This window comes from Phlebotomus papatasi, chromosome 2, assembly GCF_024763615.1.
Source record: "Phlebotomus papatasi isolate M1 chromosome 2, Ppap_2.1, whole genome shotgun sequence".
Taxonomy (NCBI): Eukaryota; Metazoa; Arthropoda; class Insecta; order Diptera; family Psychodidae; genus Phlebotomus; species Phlebotomus papatasi.
In genome coordinates, this window is record NC_077223.1 from 93324317 (window position 1) to 93344865 (window position 20549).

Sequence of the window (20549 nt, forward strand, 5' to 3'; positions counted from 1 at the left end):
AAATTGCGAAAAATAGCGATTTCAATGTAAGTGGCGAGAAGTGGGGCACTGGCGAGAACTGGTGATTCCACCCTAGTTCTGCATTTTCAGGTCCGGCCGTCCGGCTTTCCGTAGTACGCAATATCTCCGGTTTGGAAAGAGATATCTTCATAATTTTTTTAATATATCTACATACTTGCGCGTACGACGATTTCTATGCTATTAGTTTTTTGAAAAACCGGTTCTAAACCGGTTTTTCTAGGTTTCTCGAAATTGGCCTATGCAATTTTAACCATTTTATGTTCATGTTGTAGCGCTGCTTGAGTAGACCAATTTAAAAAAAAAAATTGGGGATTGCTCCATGATTTCTCGAGGTATTTCAAGTTTATTTATTTTATTTATTAATGGATTCAGTACATTATTGGGGCGGTATAAATTAATTTTTTTTATAGTTGAGAAAATTGGCATGAGTATTTGGATCAATGCAATTCTGTATAATGATACAGAAGTGTGAAGCGGGGAAATTTAATTAAAATAATCTAACATTTTTTACAAACATTAGGTGAGATTTCAACAGTATTTATAAATTCGTTATAATCAGTGAGTGAAGAGAAATTAATTGATTTTAGACCAAAGTAAGTAGTTTTAGGTTTAGGAATTTCAATAAAATTATTTCTAGTATTAATATATTTATGTTTAATGTTTAAGTCAGTTTGTGTGTGTATTTGATTTGTAACTATTTTGTGAATATGAATAATTTTATTTATTCTAATGATTTTCTTAATTTGTGTGACTTTTGATTGTTCATATAATTTTTCAGTGTTGGTGAATTTGTCCAATTCAAAAAGAATTTTGAAAGCTTTATTCTGAATTACAGAAACTTTTTTGAGTAACTGCTGGTTAGTTCCGCCCCAAATCATGGCCCCATAGGATAGTATACTTTGGTACATAGAGTAGTAGATGGTTCTCCTGGTATTTTGTGAAATACTCCTATTCAGACTTCTCCTTAGAGCTCCAGTAAGTGCGGCCAGTCTCATCGCCAGGTCCGTAATGTGGTCCTCGAATCTCAGTTTACTGTCAATGCGGATGCCATGGTAGCGGAAAGTCGGTACTTCATCGATGATAGAATCACCAAAAACAATCCGGAAACTCCCAGGTTCAGAACCAAATATCACATATTTGGTCTTACTGTGGTTTGGAGTCATTCTGTTTTTCCTGGTCCAAGCAGAAATCAGTTCAAGATCCCGGTTAATTCTCTCTTCGAGCACATCCAAGTCATCTCCCGTGTGAAGTATGCAAATATCATCAGCATATAGGAACAAGCGACCAGAAATGTCAATACCATTGATGTCGTTAATGAAGAGATTGATTGTTGCGAAATTTTTCGCGGATTTTCGCGGGTCGCGAAATTTTCGCGGATTTTCGCGGGTCGCGAAAAATTTTGCGGGTCGAGTAATTTTTCGCGAATTTTCAGGGGCTGCGAAATTTTTCGTGGATTTTCGCAGATCGTTAAATTTTTCGCGGATTTTGCACTTCTTAAGCCTAAACGATAAGTGTGATGTCAAGTTGGAGGGCCTCTCATAGTTTCTGAGAAAATCGATTTTAAAGTTTTTTAGACAATTTTATGCATTTTTCTTCCAAATTTCCTTTCTTTCAAGGGAAATTTTGCATATTTCAAGTCTGAAAAAGGCTCTCAATGGAAGTAAAGTTTGAGGCCTCTATCTCTCATAGTTTCCGAGAAAATCAGACTTTAAAGATTTTCAAACACTTTTATGAATTTCTCATCCAATTTTCTTAATTTTTTAAGTGAAATTTTGCACATACCAAGCTTGAAGGAGGCTCTCAATGGAAGTAAAATTTGAGGTCTCTATCTCTCATGGTTTCTAAGATATAGTCGACTTTAAAGATTTTCAGACACTCTTATGAATTTCTCATCCATAATTTTCCTCATTAATAACGATAATATGTTACATACAGTTTAAGAATTATTAAACGAAATTTGCAATATTTATGTATATGTATAAATATCGTTCGGGTTTGCCACAATCCAAATTTGCAGTGAAAGGAATCCCATCTCCTATAAGCTGATAGGCTTATCCACTGGCTTTCCTTTGCGCTATAATCATTATCAGTTGAGGATTGTACAATTTGAGCGGGGGGTTCCGGGGTTTGAGCCTTCGCTATAACCTCAAATTTCAAGACAAACATCGCGAGTTTGGCGTGTTCCGGGAAGAAGCAAATTTACAGCTTTCAATATGAATGGGTATAAAAACAAAAAATCCCTGAAGAGAAAAGCAAGTGAAAGTACAGAGAAACCTTCCGATGGCAGTGTTAATCATGCAAGGGAATTACTACAGTGGATGATATCTCCTGTCCAATTGCCAGACTTCCTCGAGTAAGTGTGTTTCTTATATGTTTCATTGATGTTTCTTCAGGGAAGGATTCAAATTTCTTACCTCTTGCAGGACTTATTGGGAGAAAAAGGCATTGCTGGTCAGTCGGAATAATCCCCTGTACTTTAAGAAACTCGTATCCCTGAAGGGTATTGATGAAGTCCTTAGGAATGAAAGTGTTCTCTTCACGGAAAACATCGATATAACTCTGTATGAAGATGGAGAGAGGAAGACTCTGAATGAGACAGGAAGGGCCATGGCATCGAATGTATGGGAGTCCTATAGGGAGGGTTGCAGTGTTCGTTTCCTAAATCCACAGATTTTTTTTCGCGAGATCCACCTGCTGGATGCTACGGTGCAGGAATACTTTGAATGCATGGTGGGCAGCAATATGTACTTGACACCGCCAAATAGTCAGGGATTTGCTCCACACTATGATGACATCGAGGCATTTATCCTGCAAGTGGAAGGGAAGAAGCGATGGAGGTTGTATGAGCCGAGGAATCCCGATGAATACCTTGCTAGGGTGTCTTCGAGGAATTTCTCACAGGATGAAGTTGGAGAACCTTTTATGGATGTTGTCCTGGAGCCAGGGGATTTACTATATTTCCCACGGGGTACTATTCATCAGGCTCACACTGTGGACAATCACCATTCTCTCCATATCACCATTAGTACGTACCAAAAGTATTCCTGGGCAGATTACTTGGAAAAAGTTATACCTGCTGCCTTGACGATGGCTGTTGAAAATGATCCTGATTTCCGACGAGGACTTCCAATGGGACTTGCATCGTATGTGGGAATTAGCCATTCAGACAACAAATGCCAGAAACGTGAGGAATTCTTTGAGAAAACTAAAAAATTCTTTGAAAAATTGTTTCAATACGCTCCCATTGATGATGCTGTTGATCAACTTCAGAAGCAATGCCAGCACGATTTCCTTCCTCCTGTACTCTCGGAGTCTGAGAGGAGAAAGACTGTATCTTCCAGGCTGAATCAATTCAATGACAATGGCGAATTCATTCCGCACGGGAAGCTTTTCAGCGTGGACACGCGTTTCCGGCTGCTGCGCAAGAACATTTACAGGATTGTGGCAGAAGAGGACTCCCTGCGTCTCTACTACCACGTGAATAATTCCAAGGTTTACCACGAATACGAATCCGTTTACATTGAAATTGACACAGAAGTAGCTCCAGTGGCTGAAAAACTCATCCACGTCTATCCACAATTTCTCTCAGCCGCTGACATGAATATTTCGGAAGTGACCAAGAAGCAATGCTTAAGAACATTAACCAGCCTCTGGGATCATGGCCTACTGCAGACAGAAAATCCCCTTGACCTCTAAAATCCGCCCCAAAAAAAATGTTCAAAATAAAAGAAAAATAATTTGAAACCAAGAAACATCTAACGACTTTTATTTAACATTACACTTCCTTTTTTTACAGTAAATATTCTCTTATTTTTGTTAATTTCATAACACATCGTTTTTTTTCAGCAATTCTCGAGGGACACGACACAAAGAGAAAGAATCTCCCATTTAAAATACTCATGTTGTGTTGGAATGATCCAAAAGAAAAATTTCTACTTAACACTATTCATCTAAAATCTTTTCTTGCACTTGTAATTTCTCCCGCTTTTTTTTTCTCACAAATTATTATTAACAATTAAAATCAAAAATATGCTTGTGTTGTTTTTTTTTCTTCATACAATTCTGCAGACACAGAGCAGAAGAGATATTATTAGTAAGATATCAGCTTTTTTATTAGCCACTTAATGACGTGAGTCACGTGGATAGTATTCAGCGAGAATTGAAGCGGGAATTCTCTTGAGCATCTCCTTGGGGAAGATACGAAGCAACTGCCAGCCAATATCCAGGGATTCATACACCGTACGATTTTCATAGTTGCCTTGCGAGATGAAGTTCTTCTCGAATTTCGTGAGGAACTCCAAGTACAGAAGATCATCGGGTGTCAGAGCCTCCTCACCCACCACAGCCTTCATGGCTTGCACATCCTTACCGATGGCATAGCATGCATACAGCTGATTGGACACATCGGAGTGATCCTTCCTGGTCATGCCCTCACCAATGGCAGACTTCATCAAACGAGACAGTGATGGTAGCACATTCACTGGTGGATAGATCTGACGATTGTGCAGCTGACGATCAACGTAAATCTACAACATAGGATCATCCAGTCAATATTTGCCATATTTATTCATTCGAAATTTAAAAGTCACGAGGAATTATCACATTTTTATCTCATGAGCAAAATTTTGAAGCAAAGATAAGCGTGGAGTTTAGCTTCTGCGATTAGGAATTGTGTTATAACGCCTCTTGAAATAATTCCTCATAGGAATCTTTAATAGGGGAAACTGGGGCACCACCAAACACGGGGTAGCACCAAACACTGCGATTTTTTAATAGGATATTCGACTTCATAGGACAAGAATTATAAAAGTTTTTAGGCATTATAGAGATGCTGGTCCACTGAAGAAATGGTCAACATAGTCCAAATAGTTTAGAAATAAAAATTAGTGTTTGGTGCTACCCCGTGTTTGGTGGTGCCCCACTTTCCCCTAATAGTCCACAAATTGTAAATAAAAATCCATTTAAGACCAATAAAAGCGCTGAAATTGCTATAAAATTAGACTCTGCGTAGTCAGTGTGCTCAAAACCGAATTTTGATTATCCAAAAGTGTCTCTGCTAAATAGGGGAGACCGGGGTAGTTTAGAAAGCAAATGAATTATTTCATTGCGTATAATTTTGTTTTTTTTGTAAAAAGACGTGGCAAAACGTCCTGTACTTTGCGAAATGATCGAACTCATAACTTAGAAAAGTAGGGGAGACTGGGGCAATATTTGTAAAGATGGATATTTTATTTTTTTAACGAGCTATCAGAGAATCTAAATGACTTTTATTAAGCATATTCTTATAGACAATTTACCGCTCTACAACTTTACCAACGTTATTTTGCTCTAAATCGAAAATAAATGTGATTTCCAAACGATTTTCTAAATGATGAATTTGTGGAAATTCTCAAAACTGATCGGGAAAATTTTGCCAGGCATGGGGTATTTTTTGTCACTAATGCAAAAATTTTGGAAAGTAAGTCGATGAAAATTGATATCTCTTGTAGAGCAAATATTTTAAAAACAGGGCTCAAAATTTCAATATTTTTTATCTTCTATATTCCTTGCTCGAATTCCTTAAAACCTTTGACGTTTATTGAGGTTCACGAAGGCAATCTATGATAATAATTTGAAGTCTCGGTCTCTTTTCTTTTGGAAGATATTGAATTTTAAAATTTTCGATTTGACAAATTTTGCCCCAGTCTCCCCTGCTTTCACACCATTTACCGCTTCACAACCGATTTAAACCGATTTAAAAACATTCAAAATATTACCTAAACAAAATTAGACAAAATGAACCATTCGAAAATCCTGAATTGTTATTATTTCCTTAAAAATTCCGAGTCTTATGTTTACATAAACACTATAGCCGTACTCACTATGGCGCTGTTATCTTGTAATATCGTTATCTCGTTATCTCGTTATGTTCTCGTAATGTATTTTATAAATGAAAAATTATAACAAGATAACAGATTACGGAGATTACGAGATAACAACGCCATAGTGAGTACGGCTTATATTTTTTATGGATTATTGATTGGCGTAATTTAATGTGGTCAGCTGTGACTTTTACGATCATTCCATGCTTTCGTAGTCTCAAAAATCTAATAAAGCCTCTAACGGGAAAGTTCTACATTTTCCCCAATTTCTCACACTTTCCTGTATCCAAACTTGGAAAATTAATTACCAAGGCACTAAATAATTATTAATTACACTAAAATTATGTGTTTTTTTAAATAATCGAAATTAATTTCAGTTTATGATTATAAATGAAAGTGATTCTATTTTTTGTCCAAGCAAAAAATTCACGCATTCTGTACTTTTACTGTACGCATTGTACTGTACTGTACTTTTTCGACGTAAGGCAATTAAACATTTCTGATTTTTTTTAAACTAGTATGTTTAAAAAATTTAAAAAAGGATTCTATTATTTTGGCCGCCGCTATATACGGACACTACATCAAGATTGTAATTTAATTGTGAGTGATTATGAAGAAATTCAACAACATGAAGGATTAAAACATTATTAGTCTCGTTGCTTTGATGTTTTCCATAACATGTGAAGATTGACACACATCTGACAGAAATTTGAACACACAATATGTACTTCAGTCAGAACACGACGCTAAATGCTAAACAAAAATGCCTCTTTGACTTTCGAAACGGATCTTCGAACGTATTTCTCATGGGAAAAATCTGCCTGGAGCGTCCAGAATAAATCACAAGCCGAGACACATACGCGATAGACTTTTTTTGCTTCTATCACAATTTACTCTTCTTCTCCACATTTTCTTAGCATTTAAAGAAAATTCTTCTATTCGAGAAAAACTAAAATCCACTCGTTAAAGTCCTAAATAGACTCAGGGTGATCTTCGAGAATATATTCAGCCTGCAAAATTTGGCAGTACAAAGGATAAGCACTAAGTGTATGGCAGTTGGGATAAATTTATACGACCAAATTTTACAGGCTAAATATTCTCGAGAATCAGCCTGAGCCTATTTTTGCCCTAATGATCTCTACACATTGGAAGTAATTTTCGTAAACAATTGTCTTTAAAAATAAATTAACGTTTCGCCTACAATGATAGGGATATTTTTTCGAAAAGGTATTTTTTCAAAAATTGCTTCACTTACGGTTTTTCAAGGTGAAAGCTTAAAAAAGGCTATAGAGACCGCATTTATCAGGCGAATGGGGTCATGTTTGGGTTCGTTGGAAAGGTCTTGGAATTTCCTGTTCCTGTTCCAATTGGTTTTGAACCGGTAATGAACCGGCTCATAACCGATAAATAATTTTTATACGAAATTCAATTAAATTACTCCTGAGGTGTATTTTGGGAAATATTGGCTCCGTTCAGTAATAACCTTTCGAAGAGACAAAGCCACTCCAAATCCAAGCCAAACCTATTCGAAAATATACCGGAAGCCTAAAGTGCAAGTTCATATACCCGCCGCTTTAGCGCTGATTGTTCTGCCATTTCGAATTTCGACTCTTTAATCGAAATTCGACACTTTAATCGTCAACAATCTCAACAACAGTGTGCAAAAATTTGCTACGAAAAGTGAATTTTTGTGTAGTTTTGTGGAATTTCAGGATGAAAGAATGTCTTAAATGCTATTTCATTCAAAGAAATGTCCTTTTGATGAACTTGCTCACTTTTGTAGTAACTCTTCGGTTTAAACGTTCGAACTTCCAACGGGTTTTTAGTTAAGTTTTCTCTGATATACCTTCGAATCGGTAAAGGAAAAACCTCAACGGGAGGGAGCCCTCAAATCGGGAAGGTTATTACTGAACGAGAGGATTCTGAGTGATTTATAAATCGGTTGTGAACCGGCAATAACCGGTTATGAACCGATAAGTAATTTTCGTCCTAAAATCAATTTTGTTAGTCTTAAAACTATTTTGTGGGTTTTTTGAGTGATTTATAAATCGGTTCAAATCGGTTGAGAACCGGTAAACGGTAAATGATGCGAATGAGTCCGAGCACTTCGCAAAGCCTCGGATGCTTTCCATTATTTTTTTTACCTTGATCACAACTTATTTTACAAGACAAAACATGGTGTAAAATTGAACACCTTTGACATGGAGTATTTTTTTTTTTCGAAATTAAGGTTTTTTTTTAATTGGACTGGATCTTATTATCAAATAATCTAGCTTCACAAAGCAATTCTAAAGGTGAAATGTATGATAAGGCTAAGTTCCATTTGAAAACGGGAGAAAAATCTCAATTTTAAAGCTGCTCCAATTCAAAACTGCCCCACTTTCCCCTATAGCAATTTATCCTTAGAATTGAAAAAATCTCACAAATTTTATCAGTAAATTGGACGGATAGTTAAGAAAAATTTCATTGATCGGATTTTTTTTTTAATTGCAACCTAAAGTTTTGTTCGAAACTAAAAAAACATATTTTTTTTAAGTTGAGTCTTGGCTCCATTCCATACTATTCTAAGTCGACTTAGAATTATATTACTCCGAGAGATATGTTATTCCTGGGACTGAGATCTACAACTGGTGAAAATTTGGTGGTCATCCGGCGTTCGGGTAACGAGATATTTAATTTTTTCAAAAAAAAATTACACGGGCAGCATAGGAAATCGCCAACTTCAAATTTCTCTTCTGAAAAGTTGTCATTCTGAGATAGCATAGTATGGAATGGAATCGTCGTTTTTTAACCCCATAAAATTGATTTAGGGAGAAATATAAAAAAAACTATTCAAGCCTGCAATGATTAAAATATGAAGTAATTTAATTGTACTCACTTGTCCCTCGGTAATGTAACCCGTCAGATCAGGAATGGGGTGAGTGATATCGTCGTTGGGCATAGTCAAGATGGGAATCTGAGTGATGGATCCATTTCTGCCCTCAACACGTCCAGCACGTTCGTAGATGGTGGCCAAATCAGTGTACATGTAACCAGGGAAACCACGACGTCCGGGCACTTCTTCACGAGCAGCCGACACCTCACGCAGAGCCTCAGCGTATGAAGACATATCAGTGAGGATGACGAGCACGTGCTTCTCGCACTGATAGGCCAAGAATTCGGCCGCCGTGAGGGCGAGACGTGGTGTGATAATACGCTCAATGGTTGGATCATTGGCCAGATTGAGGAAGAGGCATACGTTCTCCATGGAACCATTCTCCTCGAAGTCCTGCTTGAAGAAACGGGCTGTCTCCATGTTGACACCCATGGCAGCGAATACAATGGCAAAGTTATCCTCATGCTCATCCAGAACAGATTTGCCTGTGACCTTCACCAGACCAGCCTGACGACAGATCTGAGCAGCAATTTCATTGTGGGGCAGACCAGCAGCCGAGAAGATGGGAATCTTCTGACCACGAGCAATGGAATTCATCACGTCAATGGCCGAAATACCAGTTTGGATCATTTCCTCTGGGTAAATACGGGACCAGGGATTAATGGGTTGTCCCTGGATATCGAGGAAATCCTCAGCCAAAATTGGTGGACCCTTATCAATGGGCTTGCCACTTCCGTTGAATACACGACCCAACATATCCTCAGACACAGGAGTCCTCAGGATATCACCCGTAAACTCGCACAGAGTGTTTTTAGCATCAATTCCCGAGGTGCCCTCAAACACCTGCACCACGGCCTTGGAACCACTCACTTCCAGCACCTGACCAGATCGGATGGTGCCATCATTCAGGCGTAGCTGGACGATCTCAGCGAATTTGGGGAATTTCACCTCATCCAGGATAACCAGGGGACCATTGACACCGCTCACCGTTTTGTAGGCTGTTGCCAAAAGGCAAAAATTAGCATTTGGGTATTCTAGGCACGATTAGAGACATGGAGGACACTCCTCTACTTACTGAGACGGGGCTGAGAGATGAAATCACGAGACACGGCCAAGACATGCTCACGTTGGGCCTGTTTTGCATTCATGGTCGAGGAGTACATCAACCTTTTGCGCTAAATTACACCAAAAAAAATTCCCAAATTCAGGACAAAATTGGCAAAAATTGATGAAGAAAATCACTTGGGAGGGCAATCTTACAACGAGATATGGGGTCATATGACCAAGATGGAAGTATGAGAGCTAAGGCAATTTTTACAGAAAAAAATCACATTTACCCCTCTAAATGCACCAAGAACTCGAGAAAACCCTCACGGGAAATAGAATCTTCCCCACCGGGAGACCCTTACCAGGAATATCTCCCAAAATTAGCAGGAATTCAATCAAAATATGAAGGATTTGCCTTAGGGCAGGGAAAAGTGGAGAAAAAAACAAAATAAATCAATAATCTAGTACACTTACCGTGAATAAAGGAGTAAAAGGATGTGGTTAGTAAGTGAATGAAAGTACCAAGTCAGGGAAATATGCACAAATCTCCAGCACACTCCTCAAAACTTTCCTCGACTGCCTTGGAGATAGAGGAAAATCACCTGAAATTTTCGTCACTTAGAGGGGCTCTAGGAGAAATGTCATGTGACTGGGGACGGATTTTCTAAAGAATTCTACAGACAGATTTCTAGCGGATTTTGCAGGGAACTTTGAAAAGCCCTGAGAAGACCCAGTGGACCACCCAGCTGTACTACTTACGGATAAGGTAAAGTGCAGTAGTATAATGTAAATTATTTTTTAAGTTATTAGATTTAAGAAATTGGGATTAAAAAATTAGCATTTTCTTCTAAAATATAATTAATGGCCTCAATTCTGAGATTAAGATCAAGATCAAAATTTCAAGCTGTCAAATATTTCCAAAATCAAGATTCCGTATTCTGACGCAAAGTATTTATGGCCCTTAAAATGTCTTAGCTAAGAACCAAGATTTCAAGATTTAATTAACGAAACTTCAGTTCTGACAAATATCTTCATTTTCTGTTGAATTTGTTGAAATTTTGTCATATAAAATAGGAAAATTAATTATAGGACGTATTAAAGAATAAATGAGTACAGGAAGTGCAAACCAAACCAAACTTGTGACGTGTGATAAACCAAGAAATGCTTATGCAAGATGTGATTCTTTTGGAAGTATTATTGAAATTTTCCACTTCAACATAAACATCTAGTAGTATGTACAATTTCTATTAAATTACAAAATCAAATGCACTATTTTTCATAGTGATTCCCTTTTTTTATCATCGCTTATAGAAATATTCCTCATCAAGAGTCATTTCCATATGAAACTCTTCAAATTGTTAGTATCTTGAAAATTCCAAACACCTCCGAGGAGGTTCTTGAAATTATTTCAAGAAAACAAGAAATTTGACGTCTTGAAATCTTGAAATATTGGTTTTAGAATTGCAAATCTCGATATCCACACGGTTTGTGCTTTGGATTTCAAGATTTCAAGACATTTGACAGATTTCACACCTTGGAATCTTGATTTTTTGATTTCAGAATATCAAAATCTTGAAATTTTCTTGATCTTGATCTTGGTCTCAGAATTGAGGCCAATGTTTCATTACCGAAATTAATATCGAAATATATATGCAGTCGAACTGTTTCATCAAGCTTGAATTCTTTTTGAAATTAATTTTATTGAAGTTGTAAAAAATGTTCTTAAAACTAAAGTCTTTTATATTAACCCTTTCAATCCAAGGAAAAGAACATCTTTTAACGTATTAGTATTTGTGTGTTACCATAGAGTGAAATATGACAAAAAATGTTTAAATACAATAAAAAGTCCAAAAACTACTACCTAGGCAAAACGATAAAAATACGGTTTCGTTTTTGGTCTTATCATAGGGCAAACAGAAACAGTAATAAACATGGGGTAGTTATGAACACTGCAATTGTTGTAATTAGATATTGAATTTTAAGAGACGAGATCTATATTGGTTCATAGAAACTATAGAAGTATCCTCGTCCACTGAAAAAATGGTTTACGTAAGTCCAAGTAGTGTGGAAATATAAATCACTGTTTACCACGCCCCAGTGTCATGTAGTTATCTGCAATTAAAGGTAGAATAGTCAATATTCGCTACATTTAGAAGTTTTTTATTTTCTTTATTTTGCTCATTTCACTGGGTTTACTTACGGAAAATAGATTTTTTCTTACTGAAGATTATAAATTTCTTATTTCAAATTTCGTTGATTTATTCTTCAAACACTGTATTTTTCACATTAAAAATATTAAAACTTTGCCTTTGCAGGAGATCCTTTGATTATTCATTTCATGTAGGGTTACATTAAATTTTAATATGCAAACACACTTGAGTATATTTATTTACCAATTGGAACTACTTTGTAAAACTGTTTTTGAGATACCCCTAAACTAAATGTATACAAATATTTTGGTAGAGGTGAATTTGAAATGCAGTTTTTATGAACAGTTGGCGCTGAAAATAGGCTGAAAAATTGATGCCTAAAGTTTTTCATACACCACGGCGTTTTCGTAACTTATTCCAAAGATATCTACTGAAGTTATGCAATTTTTCTGTGCCACTGACTGGAGTGAAATCTGGGATTTTTTAGATCCCGAGATTTTCTCAGATCGAAATTGCTTGTATCTTACCCCCAGATATAAATAATGAGAAGGGACTACAGTCTAATTTAAACGAAATTTTGCGTAAAGGTACTTTGACTCACGGTCTCTCTGTATATACAGTAAATTTCCCAGGAATTTTTGGTCAAATACTTGAAAATAACCAGTCACTACTGGATACTGTCTATTTCGGTCGTCTATTGCTTGGTTCGGAATTTTAGCCATGGCCAAAAGCAATTATCTCGTACAACACTCCATTATGTATTAATCCGAGACACTTTCTCTTCTTTTGAGCAGTGAGGCAAAATTATCTTTATAAAATATATTAATCAGTTACCAGTCAAAAACTAGTTACGCTCATTAATTACCTCTCAGATTTTTTCAACTATATGCGTCTTTCAGTACTTCCGGGCCACTTGTATAATACTTTTGGCCATTTGTTTCAGCACTTTTTAGTCACTTCCAATTGAATTTTCATAAAATTACAGAAGATTAATTCTCAAAAACTTTCAAAAATACACAGCATAAATACTATTCTTATTTATCATCAATTTTAGATAATTATTAAAGTATTTTAAAAGATTTTAAAAAGCTTTTTGCAGATTTTCTTTTTGATGTAATAATCAATCAAAAATCACGAGGCGAGCCCCATGTAAAATCTATGGGAAAATGAATGGCCAAAAGTACTTAAACAGCCGAGAAAAGTAAGCCCTTTTCACCACTTTTTTATTAGAGATGATACCACTACAGTAGAGCCTAGCTATAGTCCATATTTGGTTCCAGATTTGACACTTGGGTCGCACTATGTCATTTTTTAAAATTATTAACGACTTTTAGTATTGAAATTGCTCGACGGTTTCCACTTTCTTTGCGATTGTGGTACTTGTCCTCTCTCTCTGTTCATTCTGGATCACAATTATCACAATTAATAATTGTGACAATATTCCATGTCGTGTACTAAAAAACATAACATCATATAAATCAGTGTTTTGAAATTAACGGTCGATAAATTGTGGACTATAGAGCGAAGGCCTATAGTGGGGTTCTACTGTATATGAAATGGACTTACAGTGAATTACATCAAATATGTTCATCAAAAATATAAAATAATGCAAAACAATTTTTTTTAACCTTAACAAGCTTCTAAAGAATCATACAGTAGAGTCTCTCAAATCTGAATCTCTCAAATTCGAACGCCGTTTGGATTCAAAACGTCAATTGTGAGGTTATGTTATAAAGTTCGAATTCTTGGTGAATGAAAATCATATTTATGTGCTTGTTCCTGAATGTTTACATACATTATGGTCGTATAAAATGAAAAGGAAGTATGTTACCACTAAGACTTGAGAGAAAGTACGGGAATTTGATTCAAAGTACAATTTAATCTCACACAAATTTCGTTAGTTTTGAAAAAATCGTTCGAATTTGGGAGGTGAGAAATGTCAAAAATACCCCTCGAGCGTTCGAATTTAGGAGACTCTACTGTATTTTTTTAGTGATTGTATATCTTGTCAAGAATTTCTTTTAATAACTTTTAATTATTCTAATCGATAAAAAAAAACAATTATGTGATTTTTTTATTTGTTAGACTAATGCTGTCTACACATTACAAACAATTTTCGTCAAAAATGGCCTTTTTTAAAAAATTCTGACGTTTCTGCCTACAAGGATAGGGGAAAATTTCTTTAAAAAGGTATTTTTTAAAGAATTTTCTCCTAGTGTGTAGAGGCCATAAAGGTCATGAAATAATACCCATTTTCTTTTTCTAAATAATACTCATAATTGCGTTACATTGTGATTTAACTAGGTGGGCAAAATGGCAAAATGCTTACATATGGCTAAAAGAGCAGATTCTACTCTAAATATTACGACCTGCAGAAACAAAATTTTTCAAAAATTCGTAGCACATTTTGGTATATGAAATTCCACACTAGGCAAGACGGGTCATGAGAAACTGTGCAGAGTATGTCCGCACATTTCCTAGGCGGAATCCACTGAGATTTTTTAATGGGTAGCGGCGGGGTGCCTATATTTGACAGTCGTGTTTTTATTTTTCCCCAGTGTGCGAGCCTCACTTGGCTTGAGGAGCAAAAAATATACACAAAACATCCCTCCAAGTGTGTCTGAATGGCCCCAAGATCAATTTTCCACCGGAATTGAGTGATGTATTGGCAGAAGTGTTGGGACAGAGAGACGCAAAAGCGGCATTTTATGCCCACAAAAATTTTTCATCGTGCTTTCCTGTGTGCGTTACATCGAGTGTGTGTGATTACGGCGCTTTAGGAGGTGGAATTTCTCATAATTCTCGGAAGAAATTGTTTTGATCGTGGTCATATAAATGTTGTGAGATTTATTGTGGACCCAAAGGGGACTTCCAAGGTAGTTTGTTTTTTTTTGGACTTTCTCAGCAAAAATTGTACACGCCTAGGGTGGAAAATTGTGTGTGGAGTTGTGACGGGAAAAACTGAACGTGGATGTGTATGAAAAAGTGACTGTGACCCTTTTTGTGCATAAAATTTTCCTCAATTTCATGTCATTTTTCCCACGATGGAACTCATTGAAGTCTAAATTGGAGACTGTTGTGTATTTTTTCACAATCAATTTGGTGTTTACAGTGCAATTTTGGGGTTAAATGTTTTGGATTTTTGGAAGCATTTCCCTCATGAGTGGAAATATGTCGCATTTTCTTTAATAATAAAGAGAGAGGGTAAGTTTCATTGACAAATTTGGTCGCGTGTGTGAGAATGAGATGGATGTATGAGTCGCCCCCCGTGCGTTATTTTTCTTCTTTGACCCAAGAGTTAGTGTCTCCCAGAAGAGTAGGCTGTTTGTAAAAATTTGGAGCTTTTTCAGCGCTTGGAAATGAATGTGTGTGCGCGAGTGAGATGACTGTGTATGTGTTTGTGCCAAAAAATATTCACCATCTCTTTCTCCCCTATTCTGTTGTTTTTCTTTCTAATTTTTCTTCCTCTCCAGCACGCTGGCTGTTTATATTCCTAATTTTGTGTCTTTTGCCATGGGTATATAAATGTGTAAAAGAGAAAGAGAGGGAGAGAGAAATTATGTGGAAGCAAATGGCGCCAGCAGTGGGAAAACAAAAATTACGCATATACGGAAAGCACTTACTGATATAAAAATCCATAAAACTATTACATTAACTACGCATTACTTCATATTAGTAGAGTCACCCGTGTCGCCCCCTCGTTGTCGCCACCGTTCCGGCTCCACATTTTTTATCTACACACTCTCTTCTGCGAAATGCGTGAATAGTATTTTGTCTCCGCCACACAACTACATTCACATAAAAGTGCGTAAGACGTTTGTATACTATTGCCATCTCTTTTACACGTATCACCGTCGTGTCGTTTTTAGTTGTGAAGTTGTGATTCTTTATCAATGATTCACGGATACTGTGATCGAATTTGAAAATTCATCTCGTATACTTAAAACTCGGCAGCAAATGATCACTGGATGGAAACTTTATTTTTTCTGGTGAAAACATTCGTCAACATTTTGTGTACTTAGGATTGATAACACGTAGTCGTTCAATTTACTTGAAAAATATCAATGTATGTAGGGTCTTGCCTTCTAGTGTGTTCCAGTTTGTAAAAACAAAATTATCAGGGCTTCCATTCACAGAAAATTTGTTGACATAAAGTTTATAATGACAAAAAAAAAAACGAGGACAGTGAAACACGTTCAAAAAATGTTTCATTACTATTTCAACCTTTTTTCACTTCTTCGCATGAAACAAAAACCGCTTTTCATGAAAAATGTGATTCAATCAAATTTTTAAAATTGTTTTTCAAAATTTGTCTTGAATCTGGAAAATTTACTACGAAAATTAAGCATATATAATAAAAAAATTATAATACAAAACTCAATCAAAAAATATGGAAAAGCGGGGATGAATGAAACAGGGGCGGATTGAAACGCTACGCTGCGCTGTGCATTTATTCACGATTAAAAGAAATGAAAACTAAAGCAGTCTTTAGACTAGAGGTTTAGCCCACTTCCCGAAGGTCTCAAAATCATTGCTCTTTGAGAACCTAATAGGTCACCTATCTTTAATAATCCAATCCATAATTAAATTTTTCTTAAAAATCGTTACTTATAAAAAATTAGAGCAGTTCAGTTATATGGGTAAACCTTAGGTCTAAAGCCCGTATAACCCCTCGTCCTTAAACTTCTAATTTAGTAAACAATTTTTCTAAATCAATTCTTTATGCCGTGAACTAAAAATATAAGAGATAGAATGTATATTTTTGGAATTAGATGCTTACTGATTATTTATTGTAAAAATTCTATTAAACACTTGTTAACGTCTAAAAATAACTGAATTTAAACTAATTATTTATAACAACTTGTCAGAATATAATTCGAATAAGTCAATTTTTTGCAATATTGGTTTTTTTCGCTTTTCGGGTTCTTCTTAACACCAGCTACCATCCCAGAGAATATTATGCCAGAAAATAAATTATTTCCAAAGTTTTAGAGGTTTCAAATCTTAAAAATCCTCTATACTCAGCATGTGAAATTTCAGCTTGAAATATCTGTCTTGTAAAATTGGCCATTCACAACTTATTCGTTTTATATTCCGAATCGTCGATATAGTAGGGGTAAGTGCGGTAAGTGCCCATTTTGCACGGTCCCAATTCCAAGCCTCATATGGACTAAATTTTTCCTATGTTTTTCAAAAAATGTGAATCATCACACGCATATTTAAAAAAAATAGGGGAAAGTATCCTGTTTTTAAAATATATCGCGGAGTCACATTTAAATTAGTTATTAAACTAATTTGTGCATTGAAGACTTTTGTAAAGAAATGATTGAAACAGAGAACAATGTTCACAATGAGCACACCGAATTAAAGTATAACTCACAATCAATTTAGGCAAAAGCTCCCAATAAACTTTTTCAAAACAATATTGAATTGAATTTTCAAATATAACAAAATTCAACATATCTTGATTTTGTGCAGATTGCTAATTATAATAATTCTCTATCGCTTTGTACATAGATTTATTGATGTATTTTGCAAGACACATTGCTTAGGCAAGTGATTTAAAAAAGCAAATAAAAATAACGCTATGTATATCTAGGACCAATAAGACCGTATATGGATGAATTCTTAATTTCTATGCCTTAAAAAAAATTAAAACAAGCAGACGCGTTGAAGAACTTTTAAGACACTTACTTTAGTTAAACATTCATATTAGGAGTATATTACAGTGCAAAGCAAATATAGATACACTAAGGAAAAATTACGGTCAATGAAAAAAAAATCCGACAAAAAAAACAGATAAAAAAATAATAGAAGAAAAAAAAACAATAAGGCGGCACAAAGCAAGAATCGAACTCGAGACCTTTGCGTTGTAAACACTGTCCGCTAGCCCACTGCACCACGACTGCTCCTGCTGGCTCTAGAACTTTCTTTATCATTAACATTTTATGGAATCCTTTGATTGCTTTTTTTGCAAAGGAAAAAAAAATTTAGCACTTTTTGAGTATGACACGATCCTTATGGTCCCTATCCGCGTCTATGTTCTCAATATGAAGCCAATCTGAATTTGATGACTCGATGACCTCCCTTGTCAGATATTCTAAAACCTTTACAACGAGTCCAAAAACGATCCCATTTGATTGATAAATATGCTCTTCAGAGCCTTTATGACTTTTGACGTTGAAAACCGTTAATAGGAATGATTCAACTGTATTTTCGTATTTGGACGAAATGTCTACTTACGCAACCTCTAAAACACATCAAAAAATCACAACGATCCTAAAAAAAAAATGTTTTTTTAGGGAAAGGGAGAGATTCGGAGGCCGTCTTATGGTGGAAATTACCCGAAGGTCCCAAGTCTATATCTTTAACCGTTTGGTCTGTAGAGGTAATATACGTATAGACATACGTACCTAAATATTTATCATGAAGTGTCAAACATTGAGGACTTAAGATCATTTTTTAGAAGTCCTTTGCATAAATTTTCTTAACCTCATCATTTACTACCAAATTCTACAAGATAAATATTCTTGAGGATCAATCTGAGTTTATTTGGGTCTTTCTGTGTTTTATGTTCCGGAACCTTTTAAGATCAGGAAAGGAACCTTTAAATCCACGAAGAACTATTAAAAATCTCTCGAGATCTTATAGGGTACATTTGGAAACGCACAGCGAACTCTTTGAAACACATTTAGATATTTTGAGGAACCTCGACATTGAATCAATTTGATTTGTATTTCAGGGCCTCTACAGAGCTAAGTTTAGCTATATGGTTTAACATTAATAAATTCATAACAGCTCACACTTTAAGAAATAAATGAACTTTGAATAGTAGAAAACAGGAAATTATTAAAATCTGATTTTTAAACTTTATAATAATTTTTTGGGACGTGCTAATTATGTCTTATGGCCTCTACACACTAGAGAAATTTATATCCATATTGAAACAAATAGACTACGTATGTGTAGGATAAACTTTTCAATATGCACATAAATTTTTCTAGTGTATAGAGGCCATTAGACACTAGAATAATTTTAAATAATACAAAATTTATTACTCTTTTAATTGCAAATAATTTACATTAAAGAAAATTTAAATTAAACTTAGATTATACGGGCTTGATACATAAGGCTTAGCTATATGGCTTAAATACTTTAATTTCTTACCATTCAATTTTTTTTGTGAAAATTTAACTTAGAATTGGATTATTAAGGAAAAATTATCTAAAGTTCTGAAAAACCAATTGATTGATTGCTTTTAGGATTGTGATCCCTTCGAGAACTGGACTAAACTTCCAGTCTGAAGACCGGCTCTTGTAATTATTAGTAAAAACCTCTGATTTTTAGAATTATAGACTTGGTAATTGTTAAGTCAAAAGATAATTAATATTGCATAAATATCCTCTTAAAATATTCTAAAATAAAATTAAGAATTACAATCCCTTAACTGCAAATTTTCGGATTAAAAAATAAAATGCAAAATGTGTTAAACATTGAAAACTACAAGTATTAATATTTTACTACTTGACTCAAGAAAGATATTCCCAAAACAGATCGGACTTGCGACTTTTAATATTTGATATAATTTATCGGATATTCTTAAATCTTTACAATATCTTGAGAAATACGAAAAAAGAATGCATATTATACAATTATTTCTTTACAAAAATGTTATCCTTTATTATTATTATTCGTATCGTATCGTGCTTTATTACACAGTAATACTTTATTATATAGGAAAATGTTTTTTCCTGACATTCGGTTGCTTGCATCAGGCGGGACTCGAACTGTCAATTTTGTGAGTCATGTCAGAGATCTCATCCGCTCAAGATCCTACGGTCTTCTCTTGCCTATTGTACCACTGAGATCCCCATGTTATACTTGAAAAAATGGCAAAGGTTGGATCCCAGGAATCATGAGATCGCAAGCAAAGGTTCTGTTATCCAAAACTGATGTATCAAAAGTTCAAAGCTAAAAATACTCTGATGCTCATTAAAATTACAGTAACAGTAAAATGAACAATAAATTGATCAAAAATAATTTTAAATCATGCTAGAGAGATACCTTGATGGTTCGTAACATCTTTCATTTCCGCTTTTGTCAAAATATTTTCACTTTTAAAGTAATTTTCATTTAAATTATCTGGTAAGGGGAAATAGGGCACCTTTAAATTGGGGCAGCTTTAAAGTAGAGCTTTTTTCTCCTATTTTAGATTGAGACTGGACCTTGCAATGATATAATTTAGCTTCACAAAGTATTTGTGAAGTTTTGAAAAAAGACCAATCTCAAAGCTGCCCCATTTCAAAGGTACCCCAATTCCCCCTATAAGTAAATATATTTTTTCCTGTATACTAAAATACTGATTAAATTGTATCAGTCCCTAATTTTCCTAAAATCTTTAGAAGAGTAAAATAATATTTCCATATGTTTGTGAAAACAGACCGGAAAGACTCGAAAATATCAGACTTGCCGGTGAGCTGTGAACGTGTCTGTAGAGTTGAAATTGCATCATCTTGTGTCCAGAAAACAGGGAGATATATGATGAGGAATTAATAAAATTTGGTGACCCTTGACCGGCCAATAAAATCAATTAAT

At 35.2% G+C, this 20549-nt stretch overlaps 3 protein-coding genes across 3 annotated transcripts in view; 2 read left to right on the top strand and 1 right to left on the bottom strand.

Moving 5' to 3' along the window:
• Positions 1-2134: 2134 nt before the first annotated feature.
• Positions 2135-3773, top strand: LOC129802443 (bifunctional lysine-specific demethylase and histidyl-hydroxylase NO66). The gene is made up of 2 exons (XM_055848250.1): positions 2135-2374; positions 2445-3773. Exons 1-2 carry the CDS (start codon positions 2235-2237, stop codon positions 3715-3717), a joined length of 1413 nt encoding a protein of 470 aa, XP_055704225.1. The 5' UTR covers positions 2135-2234; the 3' UTR covers positions 3718-3773.
• On the bottom strand, positions 3759-10486 carry LOC129802441 (V-type proton ATPase subunit B). The gene is made up of 4 exons (XM_055848248.1): positions 10279-10486; positions 9833-9932; positions 8761-9755; positions 3759-4547 (listed from the first exon to the last, which is right to left on the bottom strand). The coding sequence occupies exons 2-4, from the start codon at positions 9918-9920 to the stop codon at positions 4143-4145; spliced, it is 1488 nt and encodes a 495-aa protein (XP_055704223.1). The 5' UTR covers positions 9921-9932; positions 10279-10486; the 3' UTR covers positions 3759-4142.
• A 3965-nt stretch (positions 10487-14451) lies between these two features.
• The window catches only part of LOC129802425 (insulin-like receptor), a 29800-nt gene continuing 23702 nt past the window's right edge, over positions 14452-20549 (top strand). The window contains exon 1 of the mRNA XM_055848215.1: positions 14452-15158. The gene's annotated coding sequence lies outside the window, so the exon portion shown is untranslated. The remainder of the gene's footprint in view (positions 15159-20549) is intronic.

What these genes read in the sequence shown, in the direction of transcription:
- LOC129802441 (XM_055848248.1), bottom strand. Translation starts at nt 9,920, where the DNA reads ATGTACTCCTCGACCATGAATGCAAAACAGGCCCAACGTGAGCATGTC. An exon ending in CATCTCTCAGCCCCGTCTCA is followed by an intron (nt 9,756 to 9,832) that starts GTAAGTAGAGGA and finishes TTTTGGCAACAG; the next exon opens with CCTACAAAACGGTGAGCGGT. An exon ending in GTTACATTACCGAGGGACAA is followed by an intron (nt 4,548 to 8,760) that starts GTGAGTACAATT and finishes CCTATGTTGTAG; the next exon opens with ATTTACGTTGATCGTCAGCT.
- LOC129802443 (XM_055848250.1), top strand. Translation starts at nt 2,235, where the DNA reads ATGAATGGGTATAAAAACAAAAAATCCCTGAAGAGAAAAGCAAGTGAA. An exon ending in CAATTGCCAGACTTCCTCGA is followed by an intron (nt 2,375 to 2,444) that starts GTAAGTGTGTTT and finishes TACCTCTTGCAG; the next exon opens with GACTTATTGGGAGAAAAAGG.